The sequence below is a fragment of the Neoarius graeffei genome, chromosome 24, assembly GCF_027579695.1.
Source record: "Neoarius graeffei isolate fNeoGra1 chromosome 24, fNeoGra1.pri, whole genome shotgun sequence".
NCBI classification, from domain to species: Eukaryota; Metazoa; Chordata; class Actinopteri; order Siluriformes; family Ariidae; genus Neoarius; species Neoarius graeffei.
The window spans coordinates 39,385,572-39,402,022 of NC_083592.1; the positions used below are offsets into that span (position 1 = coordinate 39,385,572).

General features: G+C 40.6%; 1 protein-coding gene across 2 annotated transcripts in view; it reads left to right on the forward strand.

Annotated features, from left to right (window-relative positions):
* Positions 1 to 16,451, forward strand: part of adamts3 (ADAM metallopeptidase with thrombospondin type 1 motif, 3) — a 221,884-nt gene that overhangs the window by 185,451 nt on the left and 19,982 nt on the right. For both annotated transcript variants that reach the window (XM_060907220.1, XM_060907219.1), the window contains 4 exons: positions 3,935 to 4,091; positions 4,228 to 4,360; positions 14,744 to 14,951; positions 16,078 to 16,195. In XM_060907220.1, coding sequence (XP_060763203.1) covers positions 3,935 to 4,091; positions 4,228 to 4,360; positions 14,744 to 14,951; positions 16,078 to 16,195 — 616 coding nt within the window. The remainder of the gene's footprint in view (positions 1 to 3,934; positions 4,092 to 4,227; positions 4,361 to 14,743; positions 14,952 to 16,077; positions 16,196 to 16,451) is intronic.

A 16,451-nucleotide genomic window follows, 5' to 3' on the forward strand; every position in this document is an offset into this window, starting at 1 on the left:
ATAAATTGCTTAACAATTGTTGTAATAATAATTATAATATATATAAAATGAGGTGATGTTGGGTGCGGGAGGTTTTTGCATGACCCAATAAAAATAACTTCAAAAAAGTGATATATGAGTAAAAGTTCCCCAAATGCAACATCAGGAAAGTAGAAATTTTGAAAACACTTTCACAGTCATAACCCAAATGTCCATGTCATGTTTGAAGATCATTGCAGAATGTTTTTACATGATAAGTGGTGAGGGCGGCATGGTGGTGTAGTGGTTAGCGCTGTCGCCTCACAGCAAGAAGGTCCTGGGTTCGAGCCCCGGGGCCGGCGAGGGCCTTTCTGTGTGGAATTTGCATGTTCTCCCCGTGTCCGTGTGGGTTTCCTCCGGGTGCTCCGGTTTCCCCCACAGTCCAAAGACATGCAGGTTAGGTTAACTGGTGACTCTAAATTGACCGTAGGTGTGAATGTGAGTGTGAATGGTTGTCTGTGTCTATGTGTCAGCCCTGTGATGACCTGGCGACTTGTCCAGGGTGTACCCCGCCTTTCGCCCGTAGTCAGCTGGGATAGGCTGCAGCTTGCCTGCGACCCTGTAGAAGGATAAAGCGGCTTGAGATAATGAGATGAGATGAGATAAGTGGTGAAATCTACTCTGTAGTAGTGATTGGCTTATAACATACATGGAGTTTCTCAACTAAAAGCACTTCTCTTTTCCACTTGGGTGTACTGTATGTCTTTCCCCATGTCTGTTATCACAGCAGTTAATCTGTGCTGCCGGGCTCTTGGGGACTAGTTCACTTCTCGAGATCAGGAGTGTAAATAGAGTGGGAGGGTAATACAGACAGGGAAGAGCAAGCAAGAACTGCTGCCTAATGCATCACTAGGTAACACAAGAAAGCAGAAGATTACTGAAAATTTGACATCAGTGGTCTTTCTAAGTGGAGCTCATACTTGAGGTGAGCTTCGGCAAGTGGCATTGTGACACATCTGCTCATCTGCCAGAGAAATTGAGGTGCTGGAGAGCAACTGCGTTCTCCTCCACAGCAGATTTAATCCAAGTTGAGAGATCTGTTACAACAGATGGAGGCAAGTTCAGTTTGACTGGTACCAAAATCCAGGATTGTGACACCCAAAGGCATTTTTGAGACAAAGTCGGCAAACAGTCTTATTTTGTCAGTTTGGGTGTGCCGAATTCAAATCTGCAACATGCCGAGCTCTATCTGACCTCTCTTGACCTCTGAGGTCATTGAACTTTGGGCCTGTAAACGTCTCAGTTGAACCCAGTTTCTCAGCTTTCTAAGGAATGAAATGTACTAAAATGATTAATGAAGTTAGCAAATGGCCTTGTTTGTTAAATGTTTGGGTGCTGAATTCATTTTTCATTTGTAAAACGACATATGACCTCTGATAACCTCAAGGTCATTAAACTTGGCCTATAGGCCTATGCATTTAACGGCATTTTTAAACTGACTTTACTCCCCCAAAAAGAATATGAACAGACAAAAAACAAATAGAAAGGACCAAATACAACATTAAATGCCAGTCCATGTACATGTGACTTACTTTTCACAATGAGAATGCCTAGGCGATCACCTTACATAACATTGCATTACATTTAGCGGTTATTGTTTATACATGTATATACAAGTATATATGAGAGTTTTTTTCTTTGTTGTTTGTTTTTTGTAAAGGCTTTACCCCGTTTAAAACAAAAACAACAAACAACAAAGAAAAAAACTCTCATATATACTAACCCTGATTAACCTGTATACCCTGTATGCCCCCACATTTTGTATGCTGCTGAATCTGTCCTTTTTTCAGTAGCTTTGTATAAACAATAACCGCTAAATGTAATGCAATGTTATGTAAGGTGATCGCCTAGGCATTCTCATTGTGAAAAGTAAGTCACATGTACATGGACTGGCATTTAATGTTGTATTTGTTCCTTTCTATTTGTTTTTTGTCTGTTCATATTCTTTTTGGGGGAGTAAAGTCAGTTTAAAAATGCCGTTAAATGCATAGGCCTATAGGCCAAGTTTAATGACCTTGAGGTTATCAGAGGTCATATGTTGTTTAAATCTCAGATCAGATTTTTCCAGGCCTGGAAAAATCGCTCCAGAAGCAATCTCACCGATACCGATAAACCCATGCCTGGGCTATAGATATTGTTATCAATCCGGTGTGAGCATAAACTGCAGGGGACCGATTTTATTTATCGTTATAGTTATTGGTATTGTGGGACCAGGTCTTTTTATGAATGTTATCTCAAAAAAAAAAACTCATGCATAATATGTTGTTATTATTTGTGACAGTGTTTTGTGAGCAGCACATATGCACAGCATCTAAGTAAGCTGTGCTTTCAATTAATCAAATCATTTCCCGGACTAGGGGCGGCACGGTGGTGTAGTGGTTAGCGCTGTCGCCTCACAGCAAGAAGGTCCTGGGTTCGAGCCCCGGGGCCGGCGAGGGCCTTTCTGTGTGGAGTTTGCATGTTCTCCCCGTGTCCGCGTGGGTTTCCTCCGGGTGCTCCGGTTTCCCCCACAGTCCAAAGACATGCAGGTTAGGTTAACTGGTGACTCTAAATTGACCGTAGGTGTGAATGTGAGTGTGAATGGTTGCCTGTGTCTATGTGTCAGCCCTGTGATGACCTGGCGACTTGTCCAGGGTGTACCCCGCCTTTCGCCCGTAGTCAGCTGGGATAGGCTCCAGCTTGCCTGCGACCCTGTAGAAGGATAAAGCGGCTAGAGATAATGAGATGAGATGAGATTTCCCGGACTGGAAAAAATATACAAAGCGTCATCAAACAAAAATCTCATCTGCTGTAATGTGAGGCATATCGAATGGTGGCACTTAAAGAAAATTTTGAGTCCACTATTGATCTGAGTCAAGTCCGAGAACAAGACTCCGCCCGCGCCATTTGACGGTGGCTGTTGCTGCCTTTATGTGAAACTGTCTCCGCTGCTGTGTTGGACTAATGTTCCTGCTCGACTGCCCCATTTTAGTTAATAGGCTACAGATAAAAAGCTTGTTCATTGCTCAGCAAGCCCCGCCCCCTATCAACAGCGCCAATAACATGAGACCGGGTTAACACTAGCTAGTTCATTGTTCAGCAAGCAAGCCCCGCTATCAACAGAGCAATGAATATAGCGTGTCACTTCCTTCTCTAGGTGGAGTCTTACCAAATGACGATTGAAGTTCGAGGTTGTCCCTGTTGTCTCCTTGATAGTTCTTCTACATATGGAACACATAGCAGTGCATTTTTTTCCCACTGCACGAGAAGTCTGTATAAGCAAAGCGGCCAATCCTAGGGGCTTTTCTCCAGACATTTTAGCGCCATTAACGTTAGTTTGTTCCTGAACATGACGTATGAACAGGTGAATGTGCATTCTCTTGCACGGAAGTAGTATAAAAATTAATGTAGATATAAATACCTTATGCCAGATTATTATGGTATGTTACAAAAAATAAAGAAAAAATCAGAGTCCTCATCTCCAATTTACGAGTCCAAATGCAGTTAATGCACGAGTCCAAGTCCGAGTCATCAGTGCGCGAGTCCAAGTCAACTCACAAGTCCTTAAAATTAAGGCACGAGTTGGACTCGAGTACTACAAGCCTGCTCTATAGTCACATTTATATAGCTCTAATCTTATAACTATAAGTACATTTACTATACAAAGCGTTTATTCAATAGAATATTCATTTATAACATCTCAGAGAAATTGGAATGAATAGTTATTGTCAATGAAATTACTCTGAGTCGTGTATAGTCGATTCGTTTGTTGGTACTGCATTGCATATTAATTTAATTTATATTTTATTTCTGAGTACGAACATATACGTACTCTCATTCATCATGCAAAGCACAGAAAAAGTTAACGTCCTATTGCTTATAATTTTTTTATTTTATTTTTATTTTTTTTGTGTGTCCTTTTGCTTTCCTTTGCTAGATTATACCAAAAGACAATGAGACAAGATCATCACTGATGTATAAATACATCATCCATGAGGACTCGGTCCCAATAAACAACAACAATGTCATTCAGGAGGATACGTATGAGTGGGCTTTGAAGAGTTGGTCCCAGTGCTCACAACCTTGTGCTGGAGGTAATAACCTGATTTTTCTTACTACTAGCTATTTGTACAGTTTCATCTTTTTCTTTTACACATAGAAACCCCATCCCCATAGCTTCATTTGGATTTCGCAGCCTCACCAGCTTTTCTTCTGTTTTCTTGACACAAGGGTTCCAGTACACAAAATATGGATGTCGTAAAAAGGGGGATAATAAGATGGTACACAGGAGCTACTGTGACATTAGTAAGAAGCCCAAACCCATCCGCAGGATGTGTAATCTCCAAGACTGCACACAACCACAGTGAGTACAGTAGATCTCATTTCCAGTCACACATTAAAAAAAAAAAATCTTGCTTATGACACTCACCAGTCCTATTAAATTAAGTCACCAGAGTATGAAATAACATTTCTCAGTACTCTGTCTGCTCTGTCTGTATTCTAATTATCCAGTGGTACTTGACTACATATGAGTGTGTGAAAGTGTTCAAGCTCACAAAGGCCACTTTGAATTATGCTTCATTTTAAAACCTTGAAGGGATCTTTCTGGCTGTCTCTCCAGGGGAATCCTGAAAGGTTCCAAGTTGAACCATACAATGCTATGCTTTCCTATCATATAATATTTCAAACTAGAACCCTTGTAGAACCCCTGACTCTAGTGGTTCTAGAAGAACCTCTTTTTCTAAGAAATATAGCGTGTTAGAATGTAGCGATTCATTTGTGATTGCATAATTGCTGATTATTCTATCCACATTCACTGGATACGAGCGATCGCGTGCTCTGATCGGCTGATACTACAAGGATATCAGCTCATATACCGTGAGTAAAGAAAAACAAAAGGGTGGAACGTGTTTTTGAACCAACCGAGGACGAAATAAAAACTCTACTCGAAAACAAAACCCCAAAAATACAAAAAAAAGAAAAAAAAACGGAATGAAAGTATTTGATGGTAAGAACGCGTATCATTTTTTATTTTTCAAAAATGATTATAGCATTTTTCACAAATTGCTACTGTCATTTTGCTGGTTTGTTTACATACTAAGCGGAAATGATTTTGTCGGACGTTTTGTATAAAGCTTTTATTTATCGAATTTGCAAAAAATAAAAATACTCTGTTTCTCCAAATCCAGTGAATGCGGATAGAATAAAACAATTATTCCAGTCAATCTCGTCGTACATGGCTTATAGTCGACTCGGAGCTACGCGCATTGTCAGCTATCAGCTCATGTACGATTCGATTTCGTGGAATAACTGTTATACAAATGATGATGGAATAAATGTAGAGGAATTTGTTTAGAACATTACCACCAGATGTTAAAATGAAGTTTTATAGAATTCACATGAGTTGAACTTCTTGTAGTTTTGCTGTCTTGTCAATCGAGAGAGAGAGAATATCTCATCTCATCTCATTATCTCTAGCCGCTTTATCCTGTTCTACAGGGTCGCAGGCAAGCTGGAGCCGATCCCAGCTGACTACAGGCGAGAGGCGGGGTACACCCTGGACAAGTCGCCAGGTCATCACAGGGCTGACACATAGACACAGACAACCATTCACACTCACATTCACACCTACGGTCAATTTAGAGTCACCAGTTAACCTAACCTGCATGTCTTTGGACTGTGGGGGAAACCGGAGCACCCGGAGGAAACCCACGCGGACACGGGGAGAACATGCAAACTCCGCACAGAAAGACCCTCGCCGACCACGGGGCTCGAACCCGGACCTTCTTGCTGTGAGGTGACAGCGCTAACCACTACACCACCGTGCCGCCAAGAGAGAATATTTGTAGTGAAATTAGAACAGAAAATACAAAGTAATGATGGCAAGACTGACCAGTTGTGCTCTATTCATACAGTATATTTGAGCATGTGTGGTTTTAGCCTTAAGGGTTTTTCTTTTCTTTCTTTTTTTTTTTAAAAATCTAATCTCCAGTTGCCTTGTTACCAGGTTTTTTTGTTTGCTGATGTTTTGTTTTTAACAAGAACCACATATGGTGTTGTACATTATTTTGTATTAATACAAATACAAAGGTGGCTTGGGGTTCCATATAATAAAGGTCTTTATACCCTTGTACCTTTGGTGTTAAATAATTAATGCTGTGGGCACAAAAATCTCTATACAAACATGGGAAACCTTTTGCTAACCTTTAATTTAACCAAATTCAAAGTTTACTTGTGCGCCAATTGATTGAATGACCCTAACCCATAACTACATCATCGCTCGTTTACCGCAATGCATTATGGGCGATACTCGGGGTCAGCTCCGCCGTATTGTTTACTTTCACCTTTGTTAAACACTGCATTGTTCCATCTAACCGCCCTTACTGTGTCTCCACAACAAAGAGAACACCTAATTTATCAGCTGCCAATCGAGAAGAAAGAAATGGATGAGTTTAATCCGCAACAAAAACCTTCGAACTGAATCGAAATAGACAAGTGTTTGTAGCTTGCATTTCTCTGGTGGGGAAAAGACATACTTAAACTGTGACCCAGCAGTATTTCCATGGTCTGCGGAATGGCCTTCGGTTATAGAAGATTATAACAATCAACACTGTTCATCGTCTGAAACTAGCAACATTCCAAAGCCTGTAAAACAAAGAAACATTCTTCGGCCTTTGCCTCTCAACGTACCGAAGTACTCGGCAGCCGAACGAACCTATCGAACCGATAAAACTCCCAAACCATGAAGGGTTCTCTTTCGGGTGTGTATAATGTTCAGAGTACCTCACTAGCGGCATTTATTAACGCATCACCATCTGGGTGACATACTTATTGACTTAATCCACTATTTATTAAGTCATTCACCCTGTAAAACACCAAAAATTAAGTTCAATCCGTGTTCAACAAATAAATCCAGATTAGACTTACAAAATAGTTTATTTGACTAGGTGTAGCAAAATGTTTCAAAATTAGGAATAAAATTATTTAGCATGCAAATTATTTATGTTGTTCGCACATTTTTGTCAATTAGGCCTATAAAAAGTTTTGCTATACCTGGCCGCAGGACCTGGCAGTCGGCCTAACATGAATGTAACTTCGCCATACATACTGTACATTACAGCCAATTTCAGAGAGGCTGCATACAATTCGCGATATTCAGATAGATTTGTTTTCTCGATAAAGTTTAGCTGGTGCAATATGCGTCCTCAGAAATAAGACATTCTGAGATTTGATGTTGTTGTACAGTGTGGTAGACTCGGTCTAGACTCTTACCTTGCCACCAAGCTAGATTTGGATTCTGATTTTCCTGCTGTAAACCCTTGACATGTTATCCACCTCTTTAAATCACCAATTTCGTTGTCCTCGACGACAGAGCACGGTAAACTCGCTCCTCTCCCATCGCTCTCACGCAAAATTAATCTGACATCCGTTATATCGCTCAACTACCGACCCCGGCTATCCCCCACAAAACAAGTGATGACGTAGTTATGCTTAAGGGATGTTCTCATTAAATGAGACTCCTTGACCACTGTACAACCTATTCTTGCTCTTGTTGATCACATAGCATGTTACATACTGTATTAAGGTTTGTCAGTTTGTGGATCAGGTCAGTATTTATCGATATAGTCTCTATAGTCCCAAATTTCTCTTTGGGCTCTGTGATATAATCATCCCAACCTATAATTGCCCACCTCCTCCTTGATTCTTATGCACTTTTCTTCTCAGTGGGTGGTGTGGTTTCCGAACATGAAGTGTTAGAATACTCTGATTCGCCTCATTTCCTTTCCCTTCCCTTCCCCTTCCCTTCTACAATTGCCCTTTATATCATGAATGAAAGCTACTTCTTGACCTAGAACATACAACCTCGATTCCAAAAAAGTTGGGACAAAGTACAAATTGTAAATAAAAACGGAATGCAATGATGTGGAAATGTCAAAATTCCATATTTTATTCAGAATAGAACATAAATGGCATATCAAATGTGTAAACTGAGAAAATGTATAATTTAAAGAGAAAAATGAGGTGATTTTAAATTTCATGACAACACCACATCTCAAAGTTGGGACAAGGCCATGTTTACCACTGTGAGACATCCCCTTTTCTCTTTACAACAGTCTGTAAACGTCTGGGGACTGAGGAGACAAGTTGCTCAAGTTTAGGGATAGGAATGTTAACCCATTCTTGTCTAATGTAGGATTCTAGTTGCTCAACTGTCTTTTTTGTCGTATCTTCTGTTTTATGATGCGCCAAATGTTTTCTATGGGTGAAAGATCTGGACTGCAGGCTGGCCAGTTCAGTACCCGGACCCTTCTTCTACGCAGCCATGATGCTGTAATTGATGCAGTATGTGGTTTGGCATTGTCATGTTGGAAAATGCAAGGTCTTCCCTGAAAGAGACGTCGTCTGGATGGGAGCATATGTTGTTTTAGAACCTGGATATACCTTTCAGCATTGATGGTGTCTTTCCAGATGTGTAAGCTGCCCATGCCACATGCACTAATGCAACCCCATACCATCAGAGATGCAGGCTTCTGAACTGAGCGCTGATAACAACTTGGGTCATTCTTCTCCTCTTTAGTCCGAATGACACGGCGTCCCTGATTTCCATAAAGAACTTCAAATTTTGATTTGTCTGACCACAGAACAGTTTTCCACTTTGCCACAGTCCATTTTAAATGAGCCTTGGCCCAGAGAAGACATCTGCGCTTCTGGATCATGTTTAGATACGGCTTCTTCTTTGAACTATAGAGTTTTAGCTGGCAACGGCGGATGGCACGGTGAATTGTGTTCACAGATAATGTTCTCTGGAAATATTCCTGAGCCCATTTTGTGATTTCCAATACAGAAGCATGCCTGTATGTGATGCAGTGCCGTCTAAGGGCCTGAAGATCACGGGCACCCAGTATGGTTTTCCGGCCTTGACCCTTACGCACAGAGATTCTTCCAGATTCTCTGAATCTTTTGATGATATTATGCACTGTAGATGATGATATGTTCAAACTCTTTGCAATTTTACACTGTCGAACTCCTTTCTGATATTGCTGCACTATTTGTCGGTGCAGAATTAGGGGGATTGGTGATCCTCTTCCCATCTTTACTTCTGAGAGCCGCTGCCACTCCAAGATGCTCTTTTTATACCCAGTCATGTTAATGACCTATTGCCAATTGACCTAATGAGTTGCAATTTGGTCCTCCAGCTGTTCCTTTTTTGTACCTTTAACTTTTCCAGCCTCTTATTGCCCCTGTCCCAACTTTTTTGAGATGTGTTGCTGTCATGAAATTTCATATGAGCCAATATTTGGTATGAAATTTCAAAATGTCTCACTTTCGACATTTGATATATTGTCTATGTTCTATTGTGAATACAATATCAGTTTTTGAGATTTGTAATTTATGAAATTTATTTGTAATTTTTGAGATTTATCGCATTCCGTTTTTATTTACAATTTGTACTTTGTCCCAACTTTTTTGGAATCGGGGTTGTAGGTCATTACACATTGGCTCATGAAAGTTAAATTGCACATAATGTGTAGAATTTGAGCAATATGATTTACCCCTACCTGTGGCCTTGTAGTTGAAACACAAAAACTGATATTTCCAATGTTTAAAACTCTTGCCTTTTTTTGCACACACACATAATGTAAAAGCAACATCTGAAAATGAGATATCACATGCATTTTACCTTTATATATGTAAGTAAAGGAAATTTGTCAGGTGCATATTTACACAGCACATAAAAGGGCTTATGGTACTACTGCATGAACAGGTGAAGTGAAAGGATTCGGTGTTAGTGTATGCCGTCATTGAGCAGAATGAGATTTATATGTTAAAAGGTTCTCATTTTTCTTGTAGTTTTAATCAAGATCATGACACTGATGCTTATTATTTAAAGATGCACACGAATATGAATTTAACAGTAATGTTTGTGTTTATTTGCCAATACCTTGACCTCAAATGATTTGGGCATGATGTGTGGTGTAGCTGGGAAATGTTGACAAATTGTACTTTACCCACTTTTATAAGCAAGGGCACAGCAGGGAGGTGAACCCCATTCCAGACAAGGGCTGCCATGTTGGTTTATGTGGTTAGAACATGTTAGTGTCACTGATGTTGAGAGGCATTTTGCAACTCTATTCACTGTCTTGTTGTGTTAATCTGGTGATAGTGTCACGTCCATACGCATTAGCGCTCGGAGCATGTAGCACGCATTAGGCTGCAACTCGTGTGCCATGCTGAAGCTCATTAAGACTCATTGCCATGCACCTGTTCCTTATCAGAGCGCTATCACAGCTCTCAGTAACATACAGACTTTGCAAAGTATACACTCTGTACCCTGTGTCTGACATTACCAAGCCTTTGTAGTTTGTATTGCTTTTTTGGTTTTGACTCTCATCTTTGTTTTTGCATTTTGCCCTTCGTCTTTGACTTGGATATCCTGTCTATGCCTTGCTTGACCGTTGCCTGTTTTCCTACACTGCTTTTGCCTGATGTTTTGGAACTGTTTGCTAGCGTGCTTTTACATTACATTAATGGCATTTAGCAAACGCTCTTATCCAGAGCAACATACAACACACCCAGAGCAGCCTGGGGAGATTAAGTGCCTTGCTTCAACCATTCCTGCTGGTCCAGGGAATCGAACCGGTGACCTTTTAATAAAAGCTTCCTGCACTCACATTCATCTGTCACTGTTTTACATGGCAGATAGCACTGGAGGTGCGAGAGCCCTTCATCGCTGCTTCCAGCTATAGTGTGTATACTGATACTGAATTTAATCCAATTTAAATTAAAAATAATAATACAATAATGTATGCAAATTCTTTTATTCAGGGGTCTGAATATTTTCTGAAGCCGCTGTATACACACAGAGTTGTACAGAGAAAAATGTTGTCATAAAAATGGCAGTTTAACACTGGGGAAACGGCTACCTAAATAGATGAAGTCAAACTAAAAGCCATGAAACTTTTTCTGATATAAAGCAGCACACAATCTCACCCCGGAGTCTAATGTCAGGCTTTTTCATTAACCGAGACTGCATGTACAAAAAGCCCAGAAGATTTATAGTAGATGACTGAAGAATTGGACTACTGGTTACTGTAGTTTCTATTATATAAAAATAAAGTTACTACAACCCCGATTCCAAAAAAGTTGGGACAAAGTACAAATTGTAAATAAAAACAGAATGCAATAATTTACAAATCTCAAAAACTGATATTGTATTCACAATAGAACATAGACAACATATCAAATGTTGAAAGTGAGACATTTTGAAATTTCATGACAGCAACACATCTCAAAAAAGTTGGGACAGGGGCAATAAGAGGCTGGAAAAGTTAAAGGTACAAAAAAGGAACAGCTGGACGACCAAATTGCAACTCATTAGGTCAATTGGCAATAGGTCATTAACATGACTGGGTATAAAAAGAGCATCTTGGAGTGGCAGCGGCTCTCAGAAGTAAAGATGGGAAGAGGATCACCAATCCCCCTAATTCTGCGCCAAAAAATAGTGGAGCAATATCAGAAAGGAGTTCGACAGTGTAAAATTGCAAAGAGTTTGAACATATCATCGTCTACAGTGCATAATATCATCAAAAGATTCAGAGAATCTGGAAGAATCTCTGTGCGTAAGGGTCAAGGTCGGAAAACCATACCGGGTGCCCGTGATCTTCGGGCCCTTAGACGGCACTGCATCACATACAGGCATGCTTCTGTATTGGAAATCACAAAATGGGCTCAGGAATATTTCCAGAGAACATTATCTGTGAACACAATTCACCGTGCCATCCACCGTTGCCAGCTAAAACTCTATAGTTCAAAGAAGAAGCCGTATCTAAACATGATCCAGAAGCGCAGATGTCTTCTCTGGGCCAAGGCTCATTTAAAATGGACTGTGGCAAAGTGGAAAACTGTTCTGTGGTCAGACAAATCAAAATTTGAAGTTCTTTATGGAAATCAGGGACGCCGTGTCATTCGGACTAAACAGGAGAAGAATGACCCAAGTTGTTATTAGCGCTCAGTTCAGAAGCCTGCATCTCTGATGGTATGGGGTTGCATTAGTGCGTGTGGCATGGGCAGCTTACACATCTGGAAAGACACCATCAATGCTGAAAGGTATATCCAGGCTCTAGAGCAACATATGCTCCCATCCAGATGACGTCTCTTTCAGGGAAGACCTTGCATTTTCCAACATGACAATGCCAAACCACATACTGCATCAATTACAGCATCATGGCTGCGTAGAAGAAGGGTCCGGGTACTGAACTGGCCAGCCTGCAGTCCAGATCTTTCACCCATAGAAAACATTTGGCGCATCATAAAACAGAAGATACGACAAAAAAGACCTAAGACAGTTGAGCAACTAGAATCCTACATTAGACAAGAATGGGTTAACGTTCCTATCCCTAAACTTGAGCAACTTGTCTCCTCAGTCCCCAGACATTTACAGACTGTTGTAAAGAGAAAAGGGGATGTCTCACAGTGGTAAACATGGCCTTGTCCCAACTTTTTTGAGATGTGGTGTTGTCATGAAATTTAAAATCACCTCATTTTTCTCTTTAAATGATACATTTTCTCAGTTTAAACATTTGATATGTCATCTATGTTCTATTCAGAATAAATATGGAATTTTGAAACTTCCACATCATTGCATTCTGTTTTTATTTATAATTTGTTCTTTGTCCCAACTTTTTTGGAATCGGGGTTGTAAAATGCCTCGTGTGCCACATCACATGACATTAATTGCATAATTTTGCAAATCAAACATTCGGATTCTCAACCATACTTGCGTCATTCAGACTAAATTCTGTGCATTTAACAGTTATTCCAGGAAATCAATGAGGCGTGTAGCACCGAGTTGGCTATAAGCCATGTACAATGAAACTGAGTGGAACAACTGTTTTATTCTGTCCACATTCACTGGATTTTGACAAACAGAGCATTTTTTTTTTTGTAAATTCGATTAATAAAAACTTTGTACAAAACGTCCAACAAAATCATTTCCTTTTAGAATGTAAACAAACCAGTGAAATGACAGTAGCAATTTGTGAAAAATTCTATAATAATAATTCTTGAAAAATAAAAAAGATATGTTCTTACTATGAAATTATTTTATCCCATACTTTGTTGCTTTTTTATTTTTGGGGGTGTTGTGTTTGAATACAGTTTTTATTTCATTCTCGGTTGGTGCAGCAACACGCTCCGCCATTTTGTTGTTGTTCTTCTTCTCAGGTCTTTTGGAGTGCAACGGGCACTCCTGAAGACCTTTTTTTGACACTGTGGTTGGTGGCGTCAGCCATCTTTCATGGCATGGTTTGCTGGGAGAGCAGCATCTCCACAGCTGACAGGAAGAGACTGGACAAACTGATCAGGAGGGCCAGCTCTGTGCTGGGATGCCCCCTGGAGCCAGTGGAGGTAGTGGGTGGGAGGAGGATGATGGCTAAGCTGTCATCTATGATGGAGAACGACTCCCACTCCCTACAGGACTCACTCACTGGACTGCAGAGCTCCTTCAGCGGGAGGTTGCTCCACCCTAAGTGTGTGAAGGAGCATTACCGCAGATTATTCCTTCCTGCAGCTGTTAGACTGTACAACCAGCACTGCTCACAGTAGACTCACATCTGTATGTCTGTCAATAGTTGTTGCATTGTTTTTTTTTTTCTGTTTTAACTTTCGCAATTACGACCACCTGATATGTGCAATAAGTGTGTTTCATCTACTTCATAATTCCTCTAATTTAGTATTTATCTTAGGATATATTTTATTTTTAATGTGTGTGTGTTAATTAATTGATTAATTATTACTTGTGTGAGGAGAGGTATTGCAGGAGAGGTATTGCAATTTCTGTTTCTTTTAAATGCTTGATGATAAAGCCACCATTTTGTTTTTCTCGACTCACAGTATATGAACTGATATCCTGGTAGTCGAGTAGCTCAATCAGTGTGTGATTGCTCATATCCAGTGAATGTGGATAGAATTAATTGGTATATCATCACTGCAAATCTCATCTCATTCATCTCATTATCTCTAGCCGCTTTATCCTTCTACAGGGTCGCAGGCAAGCTGGAGCCTATCCCAGCTGACTACGGGCGAAAGGCGGGGTACACCCTGGACAAGTCGCCAGGTCATCACAGGGCTGACACAGACAACCATTCACACTCACGGTCAATTTAGAGTCACCAGTTAACCTAACCTGCATGTCTTTGGACTGTGGGGGAAACCGGAGCACCCGGAGGAAACCCACGCGGACACGGGGAGAACATGCAAACCCCACACAGAAAGGCCCTCGCTGGCCACGGGGCTCGAACCCGGATCTTCTTGCTGTGAGGCGACAGCGCTAACCACTACACCACCGTGCCGCCCATCACTGCAAATTTGTTCTTAAAATACATTTAAAGTGGCATCAAAAAAACTAAAAAATATGACATTTAGCATTACATTATACGCACCCACTATTCAAGTGCATTTGAGGTGGTTCTCTGCATGAAGTCAAAGTTTATTCACATGCTTTTAAGATTTTTGCGATTCATAAACAGGCCACAGGTAGGAATGATTGTGGGACAATTTGTATTTTTAATTCTTTGATAAACGTCATGATAAATCAGGTGCCTTATTAATCCTCACTGGACTCGAACTGCAGCTTGCTGCAGAACCTGTTGCTAGAACAGTTTATACAATAATCATAAGAAAATGGGTAGAAAATTAATTGTTAGCATGTTAGCAAAAACCCCATTATCGTGTTTGATTTTCAAAGGTGGATAACTGAGGATTGGGAGCACTGCACCAAGACATGCGGAAACCTTGGTTACCAGATCCGCACTGTGCGTTGCATTCAGTTCCTGCATGAAGGCACAAATCGCTCCATCCACAGCAAGTATTGCAGCGGAGAGAAACCCGAGACCAGACGTCCCTGCAACAGAGTGTCCTGCCCTGCCCATTGGAGGATTGGAGCCTGGTCTGAGGTCTGCCATTGTTCCATATCTCCACAAAAATATGTCATTTAAATATTTACCAGTTTTCTATAACATTTTATGAATCTATGTCTGTGTGATTTGAGTTCATTACAGGCCTTGCTCGTTAGAGTTTAGCGCACACAATTCTTTAGTTTGTGTTGGTGATTTCAACCAAGATATATTCAGCTGCTTGGGTAAATGGGCTTCAGTTATGTGCACAAACTGAAAGCCAAGACAGTTTCATTTGCTGATTAGGGGAAGTAGTTAAGTCAAGTAAACATGTACAGTGATGACAGAGTTTAAATGTGCATGGGTGTTTGAATATAATTTACAAACTGGACATACCTGTATTTGATTGCCTTGTTGGTAAAATAATGATTTTGAGTAAACTAACCATATTGCTTATTTGAAAAGCACTGAAATTAGTGTGGCATCTCGTGTGCTGATATTCCATGTAATTTCATAGAGAAAAAAAACTCTATACGTTTTTTTTTCTCTGATTTCTGTGAACACTTACTTTGTGCTTAGCTTTATATTAAACCTGACTAAATGCGAGTGCTCATTTTCTCATTTTAATTTTGGCCACAAACTGGAAGGATTAATATATCTGCCAGTGAGTGTTCTTGCTCAACGTTGTACCACTACAAGCCATTTATTTTCTTCTGAGAACATTGGGGCATCTGTTCTTTTCAGACATTAGATTTTGGACTGAAAAAAGAAATGGCTGCCAGCTTTTACCGCTCGTTGACTTGCATGCTTTGAGGCTGAAACAAACAGTATTTCTCCTTTCAGGTCTTTATCCCATCAACACTGGGAACGAAGCATTCCCTGTGCAATCCCCCCCCCCCCCCCAACACATTACTCGTACCCCACTTTTTCAACCTTCTGACATCTTTTCAGCATCTCTCTTCTGACTGAGAGCAGTTACATGGTGGCATTTAGCTCTATACACAACAGACCCTGTACTAGCAACTGTGCAGATCCACTGTAACTGTTGATACCACCAAAAACACAAATCTATATATGTAAGATTAAATTACAGAATTTATATGGATGCTTTTATCAAGTAAAATTTGTTGGATATTATGTATAAATGAATCACATTTCTGATTATGATTGTAATTCTCTCTGCCAGTGCTCAGTGACCTGTGGTGAAGGAGTGGCACATCGCCAGGTCACATGCCGCATCGGCGATCAATGCGTTGGTGAGAAACCCGAGTCACAGAGGCCATGCCGCCCAGGTCCCTGCAATGGTAAGCCATTACATATGACATAACCATGAAAGTGTTGGAGCTGCAGGGTGGATGGGTGAATGCATGGATAGAAGGGTGAATGGAAGGATGTAGTATACACAAGTGCATGAAAACGTAAAAAGTAGAACATACCATCAAGCTAATATATTTTCTAAAGGGTGGCACGGTGGTGTAGTGGTTAGCGCTGTCGCCTCACAGCAAGAAGGTCCTGGGTTCGAGCCCCGTGGCCGGCGAGGGCCTTTCTGTGTGGAGTTTG